General features: G+C 59.2%; 1 protein-coding gene across 1 annotated transcript in view; it reads left to right on the top strand.

Moving 5' to 3' along the window:
• Nucleotides 1-19339, top strand: part of LOC101941224 (dedicator of cytokinesis protein 2-like) — a 203507-nt gene that overhangs the window by 10203 nt on the left and 173965 nt on the right. The window contains exons 3-10 of the mRNA XM_065598509.1: nt 1278-1318; nt 1686-1741; nt 2812-2908; nt 3792-3940; nt 4709-4844; nt 5150-5301; nt 9184-9265; nt 11032-11167. Of these exons, the coding sequence (XP_065454581.1) occupies nt 1278-1318; nt 1686-1741; nt 2812-2908; nt 3792-3940; nt 4709-4844; nt 5150-5301; nt 9184-9265; nt 11032-11167 (849 nt within the window). The remainder of the gene's footprint in view (nt 1-1277; nt 1319-1685; nt 1742-2811; nt 2909-3791; nt 3941-4708; nt 4845-5149; nt 5302-9183; nt 9266-11031; nt 11168-19339) is intronic.

Here is a 19339-nt window from a genome sequence, read left to right as displayed (position 1 = left end):
ATTCAGGGGCTGGTGTGCTGAGACCACTGCCTGTCACGCTGGCCATGGTCTGGTTGTTCTCTTGGGCTCCCCTGGAGGTCTGTCTCCGCTCGTCTCTTGTTGTACACAGGTTGTCAGCTCCTTGGGCAGGGCCTGTCTCTGTTCTGGGTTTGGCTCCAAGGCGCTTTGAGACACAACAATACACAACAATAGCAGCCAGCCCCCAGCAATACCTCCCCTCAGCAGCCAGTCCCCCCACTACAGTCCCCGTAGCCACCGCTCCTGCTGGGAGAGCCTGGGCTGGAGTAGCCAGGAGCTCCCCCCACAGCCAGGGATCCTGCCCCACCCCCCACAGCGCCCCCTGCGGGGAGAGACCGGGGCTGGAGTCACCGGGAGCTCCCCCACAGCCAGGGATCCTGCCCCGCCCCCCATAGCGCCCCTGCTGGGAGAGACCAGGACTGGGGTAGCCGGGAGCACCCCCCAAACCCATCACTCCTGCCCTGCCCCCCCATAGCGCCCCCTGCGGGGAGACCGGGGCTGGAGTCACCGGGAGCACCTCCCCATACCCATCACTCCTGCCCCGCCCACCACAGCTCCCCCTGCGGGGAGAGACCGGGGCTGGGGTAGCCGGGAGCACCCCCCATACCCAGCACTCCTGCCCTGCCCCCCACAGCGCCCCCTGCTGGGAGAGACCGGGACTGAGGTAGCCGGGAGCGCCCCCCCATACCCATCACTCCTGCCCCGCCCCCCACAGCGCCCCCTGCGGGGAGAGACCGGGACTGGGGTAGCCGGGAGCACCCCCCCATACCCAGCACTCCTGCCCCGCCCCCCACAGCGCCCCCTGCGGGGAGACCGGGGCTGGAGTCACCGGGAGCACCCCCCCATACCCATCACTCCTGCCCCGCCCCCCACAGCACCCCCTGCGGGGAGAGGCCGGGCTGCAGCAGCCGGGAGCACCCCCCCATACCCAGCACTCCTGCCCCGCCCCCCACAGCGCCCCCTGCGGGGAGAGACCGGGGCTGGGGTAGCCGGGAGCACCCCCCCATACCCATCACTTCTGCCCTGCCCCCCACAGTGCCCCCTGCTGGGAGAGACCGGGACTGAGGTAGCCGGGAGCACCCCCCCCATACCCATCACTCCTGCCCCGCCCCCCACAGCGCCCCCTTCGGGGAGAGACCAGGACTGGGGTAGCCGGGAGCGCCCCCCCATAGCCATCACTCCTGCCCTGCCCCCCACAGCGGGAAGTGCTCTCCTTTCAGAGGCCCTTGGGTGTCTCACTGGCTGTTGTTCGCTTGCAGGCTGGTACAGAGGGTACTCGCTCAGGAACAGAGCCACCTGGGTAAGTCTGCTGCTCCTCGCGGTGCGGAGGGGCCGGGGTGCTCGTCCTCTCCGTTGTCCCAGGGCCGGGCCCCAGAGCTGCTGTGGGGCGCTGGGGACACAGTGCGTGGCCTGAGGCCGAGCTCATGCTCTCTCCGCGTGGCGTCCCCTGCAGGAAATGGCCGGGCCTTGCGGGGAGTGACTTTAACCTGGTTTGGGGGCCCCGAGCCTCCCCCAATGCCTGCTCTGGCCCCATCAAGGACCTGGCCCTGGGTTGACCCACATCCGACTGGGTCGGGGGGTTCCTGCCCCATGAGGGCCGACACCCCTCCCTCTGGCTCTGCCCCCCAGATCAGGGTCGCTGTGCTGACGACTTCTCCTCTCCCCAGGGCATATTCCCTGTCACACTGATCCACCTGAAGGGCGCCCATGTGGAGCAGAAGGGGTAGGTACCGGGGGGGCAGGGAGGGGCTCTGGGCTGACTCAGCAAATGTTTTACTGGTCAGGGGGCTGGGTCCTCCCTGAACTGCACCTCACTGGGCCCATCACCCCCCCCCCCCCCCCCCCGACACGTCCTAGTGCTTGGCCGGGTCCTACCTCCCTCCCCACCCCCGCCGTCCCAGTGCTTAGCCGGGTCCTCCCTGACCTGCACCTCACTGGGCCCATCACCCCCCCCCCCCCGACACGTCCTAGTGCTCAGCCAGGCCCTTCCCCCGCCCCTGTCCCAGAGCTCGGCCGGGCCCTGCCCCCCCTCCCGTCCCAGTGCTCAGCTGGGTCCTCCCTGACCTGCACCTCACTGGGCCCACCCCCCCGCCCTGTCCCAGTGCTTAGCTGGGTCCTGCCCCCCCACCCCGGTCCCAGTGCTTAGCTGGGCCCTGCTCCCCCACCCCGGTCCCCAGAGCTTAGCCGGGTCCTCTCCCTCCTCCCATCCCAGTGCTCGGCTGGGCCCTGCCCCCCGACCCTGGTCCCAGAGCTTGGCCAGGTCCTCTCCCTCCTCCCATCCCAGTGCTCAGCTGGGCCCTTATGCCTCCCCCCACCCGTCCCTGTGTTTGGCCAAACGTCTTGCCCTCCCAGTCCCAACACTTGGCCGGGCCCCTCCCCTGGCGCGAGGTGGGGCAAGCAGCCCAGCGCCCCAGGTCTGTGCCTGGCCTGGTTCTAAGCTCTCCTAACCCCATCCCCTGCCCCAGCCTGGTCCATGGGCTGCTTGCCGTAACCAGCCTGCAGCTCCGGGATTCACTCCCCTTCTCACCTGGCCAGGCCGGGGCTCTAGCTGCCAGTGGGTCCCTGGCCGGGGTGGGCAGCCCCCTCAGGGGGCAGCTGGGCCCAGGGAGAGCGATGCAGAGTCTCTGTGGGGCTCCCTGAGGCTGAAGGCTGGCGCTGCCGCAGGCTGTGGCAGGACTCGGGCGCAGGCGGGAACTGGGGCTGCTAAGCTCAGGGACCCCCACGTGGGGGGCGGGGATGGGGCTGAGCCTCCTCGCCACGTGCAGGGCTCGGCCTCACCAGCTCTCTGGCCAGGGCGGAGGAGAACATTGTGCCGGCGGAGATGCCGATGGTGCAGGAGATCACCACCACGCTGCGGGAATGGGCCACCATCTGGAAGCAGCTCTACGTGGTGAGCCTGGGGCCCAGCAGTAGGGAAGCCCCAGGGACTGGCCCACCCCCTTGGGATGGGCCACCAGCCCTCGGCACAGGAAGGGGAAGGACGGGGTGGGGGATGCACAGGGCAAGCGCCAGCCTTTGGGATGGGGGCTCTGGGAACCATGGGGGGTGGGTCCCAGGCTGAGTGCTGTGAAGAGTCAGAGATGGGGGCTGTGGGAACCATGGGGCGGGGGCTCTTTGGGATGGGAGCTGCGATGGGGTCAGGAATGGGGGCTGTGGGAACCGCAGGGGGGCTCTTTGGGATGGGGTCTCCAGGGGCTGCGATGGGGTCAGGAATGGGGGCTGTGGGAACCACGGGGGGGCTCTTTGGGATGGGGGTTGCAGGGGCTGTGTGGGGTCAGGGATGGGGGCTGTGGGAACCGCGGGGGGGCTCTTTGGGATGGGGGCTGCAGGGGCTGTGTGGGGTCAGGGATGGGGGCTGTGGGAACCGTGGGGGGGCTCTTTGGGATGCGAGCTGCAGGGGCTGTGTGGGGTCAGGGATGGGGGCTGTGGGAACCGTGAGGGGGCTCTTTGGGATGGGGGCTGCAGGGGCTGTGTGGGGTCAGGAATGGGGGCTGTGGGAACTGCGGGGGGGCTCTTTGGGATGGGGGCTGCAGGGGCTGTGTGGGGTCAGGGATGGGGGCTGTGGGAACCGCGGGGGGGGGGCTCTTTGGGATGGGGGCTGTGAGGGGTCAGGGATGGGGGCTGTGGGAACTGCGGGGGGTTGGCCTTTCTGGGATGGGGTCAGCAGGGGTCAGGGAAGAGGGGCCACGTGGATTGGGCTCTCCACTGCGAGGGCTGCGGGTGGTCAGCTCTCTGGGATCGGGCATGACTCTTGCCCCCTTGTTGCCCTGCAGATGGGGCAGAAGGAGAGATACAGGCAGGTCAGGAGGATGATGTGTGAGCTGATGGAGAGGCGCTCGCAGCTGCTCTCTGGGACACTCCCCAAGGATGAGCTCCTGGAGCTCAAGAAGGAGGTGACCAGCAAGATCGACTACGGGAACAAGTGAGAGCAGGCAGGGGGCAGGGAAGGGTGGGGCTGTGATGGGGGGGCCAAGGCAGGGGCATGGGCCGGAGAGGGGCTGTAGGCAGGGGGTCAGGACTGGAGAGGGGCTGTAGGCGGGGGCAGGGTGGAGCCGGGGAGGGGCTGTAGGCGGGGGGTTGGTACTAGAGAGGGGCTGTAGGCGGGGGCAGGGTGGAGCCGGGGAGGGGCTGTAGGCAGGGGGTTGGGACTGGAGAGGGGCTGTAGGCGGGGGCAGGGTTGGGACTGGAGAGGGGCTGTAGGCAGGGGCAGGGTGGAGCCGGGGAGGGGCTGTAGGCAGGGGCAGGGTGGAGCCGGAGAGGGACCAGGGATGAGCACTAGTACGTGACGTGGGTGCACTGGAGAAAGTGAGAGCATGGGCAATGAGACAGCCTGGGTGTGCGAGGCACACAAGTGTGCAAGCAGCATAGTGTGAGCGAGGACCCAGGGGGCAGGGAGGGCCCTGCAGTGCGTGGATCAGGAACAGTGAGGGGGTTGGGGGTCACCCGTGGTGACCCCTGACATGACCCTTGCTGCAGTCCTGGGTGAGGCCCCTTCCTGCCCCAAGGTGGGCACCTGCTGGGCCTGCAGGCTGGATCCGCGGCCAGGGACCGGAGGGGCTGGGCGTTCGCTCCACAACAAGGTGGCTGGGTGCTGCTCTGTGTGTGGCTGGGCTGGGCCAGAGGCCTTGGAGAGTCCAGGTCCCTGCCCCATGCCTGGAGTCGTGTTCATGCCCCGTCCTGTGCTCTGCAGGATCCTGGAGCTAGACCTGGTTGTGCGTGACAAGAACGGGAACATCCTGGACCCCGACAGAACCAGCATCATCAGCCTCTTCCAGGCTCACAAACAGGCCACAAGCATGATCAGTGAGCGCATCCAGGAAGAGATGGTGAGCGCCCAGCCCTGGCCCCCTCGCCCAATCCCTCCTCCCGGACTCTGCCCCACCCCATGCTAACAGGTGTGCTGGCCCTGCCCGGCTGAGAGGCACTGCCCATGGGAGTCCATACACAGAGAAGGGGAGTTCCAGCCCCCTGCCAGGTTGGGGGTCTCCCTGCCCCACCCAGACCCCTGCGCTGAGCTTCAGGCTATCCTGCTGCCCACCACTCTGGGCCTGCTCCAGGCAGGAGCCAGGCTGGGGAGGGGCCAGGCAGGTGGGAGTCCTTTTGGCCTTGACCTCTGCCCGTCTCCCCGCAGTGCTCCCAGCACACCGAGCTGGGCTGCAGTGCCCACCTGGCCTCGCCCTCCCACAACCTCTACCTCTGCGTCCGCAACTTCGTCTGCAACATCGGGGAGGAGGCCCAGCTCTTCACGGCGCTGTACGACCCCGGCCAGCAGAAGATGATCAGGTACCGGCCCCCAGGGAGGGACACAGGGGCTTTAACCCAGCTTTGGGGGCCTCACCCGAAGAGCCCCGGACCAGGGCTGCTGCTCTGATGGGACCTGGCTGACTCCTGAGCCTTGGCCCGCGGGAAGTTGCCAAGTGACCTGCCCCTGGGTCAGTGGCCCGGGGGAGCCTGGGTCAGGGATCCCAGCGCCTGGCACTATGGAGTCAGCAGTTTCCAAACCAGACCTGGAGCAACAGCAGAGCCGCTGTCCTGAGCCGTGTGAGCCCAGATGGCTTACCTGGGACATCGCTCACTGGCCGATGACTTGTCTCCTCTCCCCCACCCCTGCCCACTGACCGGCTGGTGATAACCAGCCCTCCCCTTCCCGCCACTGACCAGAGATAACTCACCCCACCCTCCATTGACTGACCAGTAGGGTTGCCAACTTTCTAATAGTACACAACTGAACTCTTGTTCCCCGCCCCTTCCCTGAGGCCGTGCCCCTTCTCAGATGCCCCGACCCTTCTCAGAGGTCCCGCCCCCACTCCCTCTATCCCCCCCTCCTGCCCTCACTTGCTCTCCCCCACCCTCACTCACTTTCACTGGGCTGGGGCAGGGGGTTGGGGTGCAGGATGGGGTGAGGTCTCTGGCTGGGGGTGTGGGCTCTGGGGTGGGGCCAGAAATGAGGCATTCAGGGTGCAGGAGGGGGCTCAGGGCTGGGGCAGGTTGTGGGAGGGGGTGAGGGCTCGGGGAGAGAGTTTGGGTGCAAAAGGGGATGCGGGGTGCAGGCTCTGGGAGGGGGCTCAGGTCTGGGCCAGGGGGTTGGGGTGTGGGCTCTGGGAGGGAGTTAGAGTGCAGGAGGGGGCTCAGGGCTGGGGCAGGGGGTTGGGGAGTGGGCGGGGGTGAGAGGTCTGGGCTCTGGGAGGTAGTTTGGGTGTGGGAGGGGCTGCGGGGTGCAGGCTCTGGGAGGGGGCTCAGAGCTGGGGCAGGGGGTTGGGGTGCAGGAGGGGGCTCAGGGCTGGGGCAGGGGGTTGGGGTGCAGGGAGGGAGTTAGGGTGTGGGAGAGGGTTCCGACCTGGGGCAGGGGGTTGGGGTGCGAGAGGGGGATAGGGGTGTGGGCTCCAGCCGGGCGGCACTTACATCAGATGGCTCCTGGTCGGCGGCGCAGCGGGGCTAAGGCAGGCTCCCTGCCTGCCCTGACTCCGTGCAGCTCCTGGAAGTGGCCAGCATGTGGTTCCCGGCCAATGGGAGCTGCGGAGCTGGCACTGGGGACGGGGACAGTGTGTGGAGCTTCCCTGATTGCCCCTCTGCCTAGGGGCTGCAGGGACATGCCGGCCACTTCCGGGAGCTGCGCGGAGCCAGGGCAGGCAGGAAGCCTGCCTTAGCCCTGCTGCACCGCCGACTGGACTTTTAACGGCCCGATCAGTGGTGTTGACCAGAACCGCCAGGGTCCTTTTTCGAATGGGCGTTCTGGTCGAAAACCGGACACCTGGCAACCCTAACGACCGGTGATAAGTGACACCCCCCCACTGACTGACCAGTGATATCTGACCCCACCCCCAGTGACCGACCAACTGGGGATAACTGCCCCTGTCCCCCTGAGGGGGAGAGGTACCCCCTGTTCAGGGAGGGTTGGCCTGGCAGGAGCACACAGACCTTGCCCTGGGCCGGGGAACTCCCCGCTGAGGCCAGGGCTTTTGGCCCCCTGCTGCGTGCTGAGGCTTCATATGGCATGAGACCCAATGGGACTCAATATGTTGCTGTCCTAACCTGAGGCAGCCGGGGGGCACCCAGCGGGCCCGGGGGCTGGGCAGCTGTTTCTTTCTCTGTAGGGAGGGGAGACAGCCTTCACCTTGGGGAAGCCCTTCCTTCCTGATGCAGCCTGTCTCTGGCTCTCCCTTCCTCTCTCTCTGACACCAGAGGATGGTTTTTAAAGGTCACTAGAGCCCCGAACTGGCCTCACATGTCTCTGGTTAACCTGAGGTCACCTGTTTTCAGCTCAGAGGGAACAGGCCCTTCACCCTTCCTGGGCTGAGAGATCTACCTGCCTCTCTCTCTCTCATATCCGTCAGGACTAGTTTGTCCCGCGGGCGCCCAGCGTGGCTCTCAACCCCCAGCCGTTCCAAATACGCCCCACAATAACTTCCCTCCTGGCTGTGCTGACACCCCGTGGGCTATTCTGGTGTCGGCTGCCCAGGAGAGCCAAGGTCTCTGGGAGCTGCCGAGGGTGACGGTAGATGTACACATGGGGAATTGCCTTCCCACGGGAGTGTTTCTGCCCACAGGGACCTGTTAACCTTCCTCTGTGATGAAAACTGACCGGTTAATGTTACTGTGCGTCTCCTGTCCCTAGCCTTGCCCCCCGAACCCACTGCCTTTGTACTGAATGTGATTCACTTTACCCTCCAGCACTCGCCCCAGGGTCTGGCAGTCCTGCGCGCCAGGTCTCTGCTGTGCTGGGCTCACTGGCCGAGTGCGTCTCACGGCCCCCTCTGGCGGTGGGTCCCCGTCACGGCTCATAGTCACATGTCGCTCAAATGAGAGATGGGTGCTGGGGAGCCACGGGCCAGACTGAGTTCGGGCTCTGCAGAGGCCTGTGTTTGGGGGGCACTTTGTGGATCCATGTGATGGGAAGGGATTTGTGTGAAAGTGGGTCCCTGAATTCACTCAGAGAGAAAATGCCCTTCAGACAGGAGTGAGAGCGAAAAGCCCCGGGTCGGCCACCTGTCACACCCTGCAGCTGTGGGTCTCCCCTGGACTGGATTCTGGGGAGGCAGAAGGGGGGTGTCACGGAGTGTGGGGGAGTCAGGGCCCCGCACCCCCCACTTCCTGCGATTCACAGGGACTCTCAGCCAGCCAGTAACACAGAAGGTTTATTAGACGACAGGAACACAGTCCCAAGCAGGGCTTGTAGGTACAACCAGGTCCCTCTGGGGGGCAAGGACCTTAGACCCCAGACTTGGGGTTCCCTGCATCTTCCCAGCCAGCCCCAAACTGAAACCAAAAACCCCTCCAGCCGGCTCTCTCTCTTTGTCCAGCTTCCCGGGCAAAGGTGTCGACTCCGCATCCCCTTCCTGGCTCAGGTTACAGGCTCAGGTACCGTCCCTCAGCTAAAGTCAGCCCCTGCTCTCCCATCCCCCATGCAGACAGTCCCAGTAAAACTAAAAAGAAGAACAGGAGTACTTGTGGCACCTTAGAGACTAACAAATTTATGCATATGCATCCGAAGAAGTGGGCTGTAGTCCACGAAAGCTTATGCTCTAATAAATTTGTTAGTCTCTAAGGTGCCACAAGTACTCCTGTTCTTCTTTTTGCGGATACAGACTAACACGGCTGTTACTCTGAAACCTGTCAGTAAAACTAAACGACATTCCCAAGGCAATCCACCCCGCTCCCTGCTGCGTCACAGGGGTGCTGCTGAAAGACAGAGGAGAGAGGGCAGAGACGGAGCCGTGCTTGGAAAAGGCCAGGCTGAGCCAGGGCTGCAGGTTGAACAAAGAGGTGGCAGTGGCGGATTAGCCTCTGAGCCAATGAGGCCCATGCCCAGGGGCCCCAGACCATTAGGGACCCCCCGAAAAATGGGTGCCCCCACGCCCTGGCCTGCTCCACCCGCCCTCCCGGCGCTCCTGGGGAACAGGAGACAGGGTCTGTCCTCTCCAGGGGGCGCCGGCTCCCATCTGGCCTCAGGGCAGGGACTGGATGGCTGGGGGGTGGGGAATGGGACATGGGGCCTGTCCCCTCCAGGCTTGCTGCCCGGTCCCCACTTCCCAGTGTCACTGGTTGGCCTCAGAGAACAGGGTGCTTCCCTGCCCCCCTGGCTGGGCCCTATGCCCCTCCCCCACCGGGCTCCTGGCTGTGTCCTGCAGCGGCGAGTCTCCTGACGCTGTCTGGTTCTCTTTGCAGCGAGAACTATCTGATCCGCTGGGCCAGCACGGGGGTCCCCCAGGACATCGAGTTGCTCAACAACCTGAAGGCCATCTTCACGGTGAGCATGGGTACCCTCTTGCCCTGCCTGACAGCATGCCTCTTGCACCCAGACGCCTGAGCCAGGATCGAGCCCTGTCACGCAGGGGACTGCACAGAGACGGGGACACAGAGCCTGCCCCACAGGACCAGTAGCCCGGCAGTCCCAAGATGGACGGAAAAATGCCGGATGGACGTGTCTGTCTAGTTACAGCGATTGTTTATTTTTCACAGTATGCCTACCATCCCCCACAGCTGGGCCACCATGCCCCCCCACTCCACCTGGGCCATCATGCCCCTCCCCATCCTCACCGCAGCTGGGCCCTATTCCCCTCCCCCACTGCAGCTGGGCCCTATGCCCCTCCCCCACCGCAGCTGGGCCACCATGCCCCTCCCTGACCTTCCCCCACCTGGCTCCCAGCCCTGGACCCAGTGCTCCCAGCCCCTCTCCCCCGCTCCGCCTTGACTGGTCCTTGGTCCCAGTGCTCTGCTAGGGTGACCACCTGTGTTGGATGAAAATAAGGGAAAACCATATGACAAATGAGGGGTAACACTTTGTTTTAAGGGACATTTTAGTGAAACTCCAGCATGCCATGTATTTCCCTCTCACATCTACATTTCGACTGCCCTTCAGTATACACCTGCAATTATCATACGCGGCAACTGAATGTTTAAAATGGTCTCTATGATTAATTTTAATACATTTCAGTCCATCTGAAAATAAGCAGTGGGTGCTCACCCTAGCTCCTGGTTCCACCGTCTGCTCCTTTAGATCCTTCTGTGGCCCATTTCCTCTGTGACACTCAGACACCAGGGCCCCAACTGCCCCCCTCTCCCCGGGCTTTCCTGTGGGCCCATCTCCTCGGCTGGGGCTTGCCTTGATTTCTCGCAGGCCCCAGACAGGGGAACAGAGGGCATGTGGCTCCTACTGACCAAGGCCTGGTCTACACTAGGCACTTACAGCCATGTAGCTACATCTTGCAGGGGTGTGAAAAATCCACACCCCAGAGCGGCTCCGTTAAAGTGACCGAACCCCCAGTGCAGACAACACTAGGTTGATGTCAGAAGGCTACCACCTCTCGGGGGGGTGGATTGCCTGTGCCAGTGGGAGAACGCCTCCCCTCGGTGTAGGCAGTGTCCACACTGAAACCCTGCAGCTGCTCCGCAGAAGTGTTTTAAGTGTAGACCTGTCCCGAGCTGTATTCGCACGGCACAAGCTGCACCGAGACTGTCCCCAGGAAGGGGCCAAGGCGGCTGGCCAGAGAAAGGGGAAGTCTGTATGTAAATGAAGCTGATAAACAGCATGAGCACAAAGCCAGCTCCCGCCCCACCGTGCTCTTCTGCTGTAGCTGATCATCCAGCCCCGCCCCTCTGCACAGCACCCAGGCAGGTGTCCTGGGAGGGACTCGCTCTGTTCTGTCACCACTGCCTGGTGCCCTTTGGCCGCTGCATGGCTTGTGCACAGGCTGAAGCACCACATCTCAGCGTGTCCCTCTGACTCACTAGAGCCCTGCTTAGTGCCCTCTGGGGACCTATCCCACAATTCCCAGTAGCCCCCAGAAGCAGTGCACTCTGGGAGATTTTGAAAGGCCGGGTGGGGATTGTTAGCACTGTTTGAGCTAGCCCCCTAGTGCCATCCATCCCCACCAGCGCTGACATGGTGCCCCCAAGCTGAGGACTAGCCTGCCCCATGTGGCATCAGAACCCCCTGGGGTGGGACGTGGGACCTGCTGGCCAGGCCTTTGTGCTCTGCTGGGCCTTTCTCTGAGTTTCTCTCCCCCTCCTCAGGACCTGGGCAGCAAGGACTTGAAACGAGAGAGGCTCTTCCTGGTGTGTCAGATTGTGCGGGTGGGGCGCATGGACCTGAAGGAGACCTACACGCGGAAACTGAGCACGGGCCTCAGACGGCCCTTTGGCGTCTCGGGTGAGTGTGGGCCCTGGATGCATTTGTTCCTGGCTGACAGCGTGCAGCAGCCCTCGGCCCCAGCAGTGCTGCCCCTCCACTGGCCGCTCAGCCAAAGGGCTGCAGCTGGCTTGGCCTGTGTCCCTGGCCTGAGGTGGGGGCTGCATGGCCGCAGTGTTGGTCTGTCAGCCCGTGACCCTGCCCCGGCCCTCACCTGGGCCAGCATCCCTGCTCACTGCCAGATTTGGCTCCCTTATTTACAGCTGAAGGTGGGGAGAGGCCAGTCCCATCCACTCACCCCCAGCCCATCCCTTGGGGCAGAGCAGAACCTCTCCCCAGAGCCTCTTCCCCAAGGCTTTGTCAGGCTGGTTACAAGTGTCCCAGTGCCGGGACTCAGCCCTGCCCCAGGAGACTGATTGACTGTCAAGCCAGAAGGGACCAATGTGACCATCCGATCTCCAGTGTATCACAGGCCACAGCTGTCTCTTTGCAGGGCGTTTCTCTGAGCTGCAGCTGAAATTCCCCTTTTGGGGTTTGCCCTAGTCGGCTTAGTGACACACACCGAACACACCTCCCTCGGTGGGCTCACACCCCTCACATGTGTGGGCTTTTGTCACACCCCCCGAGTTGTCTCTGTGCTGAGCCAGACAGACTTGGCGCTTCCTGGTACGGCTCTGGAGCTGCTCCAGCTCCCTCTGCTTTGTCACTGTCCTTCTGGGCCTTAGGGGCCTGGGGCTGAGTGCAGGGGCTGGGGGTCCTCCCAGGGTCAGAGAGAGGGGAACTCGTCCCTCTCATTGTTAGTGAGCAGAGGACAATAGCGTCTCTATCCTGGGAGATGGCAGCAGGCGCAGCTGCTGTGGGGAGGAAGCAAGTGATCAGTCTGATCAGGAGTGAGCTCCTGCTGGCATGTTGTGAGGCCTTTGCTTGTGTATCCTTATCAGCTGCATTAGGTTTTTACCACCACACTCCACTGCCAGCTCCTGTCTCGTTTGCTGCCTCGTCCCACTCAGACCCTCTTACCACTCCTGCTCTCACTAGGGAGCTCAGGGCATGTTATTCCCCCAGCTCAGGGTCGACACAGGTCATGCAGTGCCTACACTCGCCCTGCGTCGAGGTCGAGCCCGGTTCTGCACTGTTTGGGGAGGTGGTTTTCCTGCGTTGCTGGAATGGGGTGCTTACTTTGGCTGCAGACAAATTTGAGTGTAAACACACATGTAGGTCCAAGCCAGGCGACTTATATCAACCTAACTGTGTAGTGTAGCCCAGGCCGAAGTCTCATGTGGCAGTTTCCTGCTCAGCTGGTGGGTTCTGTCCTTGTCCTCACTGGAGGTATGTCTACACTACGAAATTAGGTCAAATTTATAGAAGCCGGTTTTATAGAAATCGGTTTTATACAGTCGATTGTGTGTGTCCCCACATAAAATGCTCTAAGTGCATTAAGTCGGCGGACCGCGTCCACAGTACCGAGGCTAGCGTCGACTTCCGGAGCGTTGCACTGTGGGTAGCTGTGGGTAGCTATCCCACAGTTCCCGCAGTCTCCGCCGCCCATTCGAATTCTGGGTTGAGATCCCAATGCCTGATGATGCAAAAACAGTGTTGCGGGGGGTTCTGGGTACATGACGTCAGGCCCCTCCCCCTCCGTCAGAGCAACGGCAGACAATCGATTCGCGCCTTTTTACCTGGGTTACCTGTGCAGACAACATACCACGGCAAGCATGGAGCCCTTTCAGTTCAGCTCACCGTCACCATATGTCATCTGGGTGCCGGCAGACGTGGTACTGCATTGCTACACAGCAGCAGCTAATTGCCTTTTGGCAGTAGACGGTGCAGTATGACTGGTAGCCTTCATCGGCGATCTGGGTGCCGGCAGACGTGGGGCTGCATTGCTACACAGCAGCAGCCCCTTGCCTTTTGGCAGTAGATGGTGTATTACGACTGGTATCCATCGTTGTCGTGCTCCTCAGTGAGTTCGATGAGAGGCATCTGGGCAGACATGTTTTGTCTCCTGGAGACTCAGTCCTGCCGGCAGTCCTATTGAACCGTCTTGACGATGATGGCTAGCAGTCATAATACAGCATTTTCTGCCAAGCACCCAGAAGATGCCGATGGCTATCAGTCATACTGCACCGTCTGCTGCCAGCTTAAGATGTAAAAAATAGATGGACCAGATTTGTTCTGTATTCATTTGCTTCCCCCTCCCTCCGTGAAATCAACAGCCTGCTAAACCCAGGGTTTTGAGTTCAATCTTTGGGGGGGGGGGGCATTCTGTGTGACAGTTGTGTTTCTCCCTGATGCACAGCCACCTTTGTTGATTTTAATTCCCTGTACCTGTAAGCCATGTCGTCACTCGCCCCTCCCTCCCTCCGTCAGACAATAGTTTCGCGCCTTTTTTCAGCCCAGACGCCATAGCACTGGAATCATGGAGCCCGCTCAGATCACCGCGGCAATTATGAGCACTATGAACACCACGCACATTGTCCTGGAGTATATGCAGAGCCAGAACATGCCAAAGCAAAACCAGGCGAGGAGGCGATTGCAGCGCGGCGACGAGAGTGATGAGGAAATTGACATGGACATAGATCTCTCACAAAGTACAGACCCCAGCAATGTGCAAATCATGGTGTTACTGGGGCAGGTTCATGCCGTGGAAGGCCGATTCTGGGCCCGGGAAACAAGCACAGACTGGTGGGACCGCATCGTGCTGCAGGTGTGGGACAATTCCCAGTGGCTGCGAAACTTTCGCATGCGTAAGGGCACTTTCATGGAACTTTGTGACTTGCTTTCCCCTGCCCTGAAGTGCCAGAATACCAGGATGAGAGCAGCCCTCACAGTTGAGAAGCGAGTGGCGATAGCCCTGTGGAAGCTTGCAACGCCAGACAGCTACCGGTCAGTCGGGAATCAATTTGGAGTGGGCAAATCTACTATGGGGGCTGCTGTGATCCAAGTAGCCAACGCAATCAAAGACCTGCTGATATCAAGGGTAGTGACTCTGGAAAACGTGCAGGCCATAGTGGATGGCTTTGCTGCTGGGATTCCCAAACTGTGGTGGGGCGATAGACGGAACCCATATCCCTATCTTGTCACCGGAGCACCAAGCCACTGAGTACATAAACCGCAAGGGGTACTTTTCAATGCTGCTGCAAGCCCTGGTGGATCACAAGGGACGTTTCACTAACATCAACGTGGGATGGCCGGGAAAGGTACATGATGCTCGCGTCTTCAGGAACTCTGGTCTGTTTCAAAAGCTGGAGGAAGGGACTTTCTTCCCGGACCAGAAAATAACCGTTGGGGATGTTGAAATGCCTATTGTGATCCTTGGGGACCCAGCCTACCCCTTAATGCCATGGCTCATGAAGCCGTACACTGGCAGCCTGGACAGGAGTCAGGACCTGTTCAACTACAGGCTGAGCAAGTGCCGAATGGTGGTGGAATGTGCATTTGGACGTTTAAAAGCGCGCTGGCGCAGCTTACTGACTCAGATAGTTTCCGGGTTAACATGCAGCACAAACCCAACTACCCCCCCCACACACCCAATTCTCTGGGATGATCACTTCACCCCTCCCCCACACCGCGTGGCTAACAGCGGGGAACATTTCTGTTCAGCCAAGCAGGAACGGGCACCTCTGAATATCCCCTTAATAAAATCACCCCATTTCAACCTGGTGACCGTGAATGATATCACTCTCCTGAGGATAACAAAGAGAGATAAGGAATGGATGTTGTCTGCATGCCAGCAAACACCGGGACCATAAGCTGCCATGCTTTGTTATGCAATGATTCCAGACTACGTGCTACTGGCCTGGCGTGGTAAAGTGTCCTACCATGGCGGACGGGATAAGGCAGCCCTCCCCAGAAACCTTTTGCAAAGGCTTTGGGAGTACATGAAGGAGAGCTTTCTGGAGATGTCCCTGGAGGATTTCCGCTCCATCCCCATACACGTTAACAGACTTTTCCAGTAGCTGTGCTGGCCACGATTGCCAGGGCAAATTAATCATTAATCATTAAACACGCTTGCTTTTAAACCATGTGTAATATTTACAAAGGTACACTCACCAGAGGTCCCTTGTGTGCCCTCAGGGTCTGGGAGCACGCCTTGGGTGAGTTCGGGGGTTACTGGTTCCAGGTCCAGGGTGATAAACATATCCTGGCTGTTGGGGAAACTGGTTTCTCCGCTTCCTTGCTGTGAGCTATCGTCATTGTCTTCATCATCATCTTCCTCGTACCCCAAACCCGCTTCCCTGTTGCGTGATTCTCCATTGATGGAGTCAAAGCACACAGTTGGGGTAGTGGTGGCTGCACCCCTTAGCATGGCAGGCAGCTCCGCGTAGAAGCAGCATGTTTGCGGCTCTGCCCCGGACCTTCCGTTTGCCTCTCTGGCTTTGTGGTAGGCTTGCCTTAGCTCTTTAATTTTCACGCGGCACTGCTGTGCGTCCCTGTTATGGCCTCTGTCCTTCATGGCCTTTGAGACTTTTTCTAATATTTTGCCATTTCGTTTACTGCTACGGAGTTCAGCTAGCACTGATTCATCTCCCCATATGGCGAGCAGATCACGTACCTCCCATTCGGTACATGCTGGAGCTCTTTTGCGATCCTGGGACTCCATCACGGTTACCTGTGCTGATGAGCTCTGCATGGTCACCTGTGCTCTCCACGCTGGGCAAACAGGAAATGAAATTCAAAAGTTCGCGGGGCTTTTCATGTCTAACTAGTCAGTGCATCTGAGTTGAGAGCGCTGTCCAGAGCGGTCACAATGAAGCACTGTGGGATAGCTCCCGGAGGCCAATAACGTCGAATTCCGTCCACACTACCCCAAATCCGACCCGCAAAGGCCGATTTTAGCGCTAATCCCCTCGTCGGAGGTGGAGTAAAGAAACCGGTTTAAAGGGCCCTTTAAGTAAAAAAAAGGGCTTTGTCGTGTGGACGTGTCCAGGCTTAATTAACGCTGCTAAATTTGACCTAAACTCGTAGTGTAGACCAGGCCTGGGACTGACAGCTCCTCCCAGTTTATTATCTGCTCGTTGTGTTTCTTTTGTCCTTTACCTCTCTCTGCCGGGTAATTAATGAAGGGGCCCAGCTCTGGCCCACTCGCTGCACTGCTGTTTTTCAGCAATATCGCCTCCCCAGGCAATTAGTACATGTGACTGCGACCCCTCCTGGCCATTTGGAGTGAATTCAGGGAGGAAGGATCTCTGAGAGACAGTCTCTGATGCCTCCCTGGAATCTAAACCTTCCAAGCTGCTGCCTTTCTATTACCTGTCTGGCAGCATCTCCCTTTGTTCCCTGTTGCTCCTGGTTCCCGTCCCTGCTTGCTGCTCACAGACCATCTCTCTGAAGAGTCATTCCCCATATTCAGTCCTTATTTGATTATGTTGGTCCCCGCTCCAAGTAGGTTGTCCCCTTATCTGCATATCTGATTGCTGTATTTGCAGATCCTGGGTCCTCATTTGCATATCTAATTCCTTCACTGGTCCGGTGACTGATGCTTGCAATCTGCCCCGCATTCTGGGGACCCATTCTCTGGTAGTCCACTCCCCCATGTTTCATTCTATCCTCAGCTGCAGCCTGAATTCTTTCCTGCACTGCACTCACCCCAGAACCTTTCCCAGCACCCGTAGTACATACCTGGGGAAGGGATCCTCCCCAGGCATTTCCTGTTTGTGGGTCACCCTGGAAACTCCTGACTCTTTCCCAGTGTTACAGAGCAACCTCTGTTTTGGCCAAGAGCTGGCTCACTGCTAGAGTCACGTTGTCACTGTGAATAAAGGATGTTCCAGTCTCTGAAACTCTGCCCTCCAGAATGTAACCCAACGGCAGCCCCCCAGCCCCTTCCTACCAGTGCCATTTTCATCCCCAGCTCTGCTAATGCAGCTCAGTCCTGGCCCTACTATACCAGCCCTGGGAACACCCCACAGCTCTGCTAAGGCCCCCATAGCTCCTTCCTGCCCACTCAGTGCTCAGTTGACATCTATTTAGACTCACACCCACTTGCTGACATGCCATTTACATCCCCTCTGGTCCACTGAGGCCTGGTCTACACTGAAAAGTGAGGTCAACTCAGCTATGTCGCTCGGGGTCTGAAAAATCCACACCCCTGAACAACAGAGTTAAGCCGACCTAACCTGCAGTGTAGACAGCGCTAGGTCCATGGAAGAATTCTTTCATCAACCTCCTACCGCCTCTCGGGGCCATGGATTAACTATGCCTCTGGCAGTGTCCCTCCCGTCACTGGAGTCAGGGTCTACAATCTACACTGAAGGCTGCAGCTGCGCCTGAGGCTATGTCTGCACTAGCACTTTTGTCGGTAAAACTTGTGTAGGTCAGGGGTGTGAAAAAAAACAAACCCTGCCGGACGTAAGTTTCACCGAGAGAAGTGCTGGTTGCACAGCGCTATATCGGTGGGAGATGCTCTCCCGCTGACATAGCTACCGCCGCTCGTGGGGGTGTGTGTGGTTTAATTATGCTGACAGGAGAGCTCTCTCCCGTTGGCATAGAGTAGCTACGCAGGAGACCTTACAGCGGCATAGCTGCAGTGGTACAGCTGTGCCGCTGCAAGGTCTGTAGTGTAGACATAGCCTCAGTCTCAGGGGGTCTGGACTGGTCTGACTCACACATTGAGGGCTGGAGGAGGGGACTGCAGCCAGGAAAGCAACAAGCAGCAGGGTAAGAAGGTGTAAGTTCATAGATTTTAAGGTCAGAAGGGACCATTATGATCATCTAGTCGGACCTCCTGCACAACCAGGCCACAGAATCTCACCCACCCATTCCTGTATCAAACCTGTGTCTGAGCCACTGAAGTCCTCGAATCATGGTTTAAAGACTTCAAGGTGCAGAGAATCTTCCAGCAAGTGACCCCTGCCCCACGCTGCAGAGGAAGGCGAAAAACCTCCAGGGCCTCTGCCAATCTGCCCTGGAGGAAAATTCCTTCCCGACCCCAAATACGGTGATCAGCTAAACCCTGAGCATGTGGGCAAGACTCACCAGCCAGCACCCAGGAAAGAATTCTCTGTAGTAACTCAGATCCCACCCATCTAACATCCCATCACAGGCCATTGGGCATATTTACCGCTAATAGTCAAAGACCAATCTCATCATACCATCCCCTCCATAAACTTATCAAGCTTAGTCTTGAAGCCAGATATGTCTTTTGCCCCCACTGCTCCCCTTGGAAGGCTGTTCCAGAACTTCACTCCTCGAATGGTTAGAAACCTTAGTCTAATTTCAAGTCTAAACTTCCTGATGGCCAGTTTATATCCATTTGTTCTTGTGTCCACATTGGTCCTGAGCTTAAATAATTCCTCTCCCTCCCTGGTATTTATTCCTCTGATATATTTAGAGAGAGCAATCACATCTCCCCTCAGCCTTCTTTTGGTTAGGCTAAACAAGCCAAGCTCTTTGAGTCTCCTTTCATAAGACAGGTTTTCCATTCCTCAGATCATCCTAGTACCCCTTCTCTTTACCTGTTCCAGTTTGAATTCATCCTTCTTAAACATGGGAGACCAGAACTGCACACAATATTCCAGATGAGGTTTCACCAGTGCCTTGTATAACAGTACTAACACCTCCTTATCTCTACTGGAAATACCTCGCCTGATGCATCCCAAGACCGCATTAGCTTTTTTCACGGCCATATCACATTGGGGGCTCATAGTCATCCTGTGATCAACCAATACTCTGAGGTCCTTCTCCTCCTCTGTTACTTCCAACTGATGCGTCCCCAGCTTATAACAATAATTCTTGTTATTAATCCCTAAATGCATGACCTTGCACTTTTCTCTATTAAATTTCATCTTATTACTATTGCTCCAGTTTATGAGTTAAAGTAGGAGAAGCCAGTGCATTCTCTGTGTCAGCTCCTCCCTACGCTCCCTGTGGAATCTCCATCCATCCTGTGGTTGTCATCCCGCTGAAGCCTAGTAAATACCTGTGATTGTTCCCCAAGTGTGTCATAGCCCCTGTGGCTGGGCATGTGGTTCACACATGGTCCCAGTTGTCCTTACCCCCAGTGATAGAAGTGAGGACATTCCACACACTCCTTTCTCTCATGCTGTCTCTGTACTTTGATAAATGTTCCTAGCCTGGGATATTGATCCTCAACAAATGGAATTGTTGGAAATGATTGATTTTTGATAGGCTAATTAGTGCGAGCTGGGACCTCAACCACTGAGTAATTAGTAGGTGAATATTTAACACGAG

The sequence above is a fragment of the Chrysemys picta genome, chromosome 5 (assembly GCF_011386835.1).
Source record: "Chrysemys picta bellii isolate R12L10 chromosome 5, ASM1138683v2, whole genome shotgun sequence".
Lineage (NCBI taxonomy): Eukaryota > Metazoa > Chordata > Testudines > Emydidae > Chrysemys > Chrysemys picta.
Note: the sequence above shows the minus strand (reverse complement) of the source record. Positions and strands in the feature narration are given on the sequence as shown.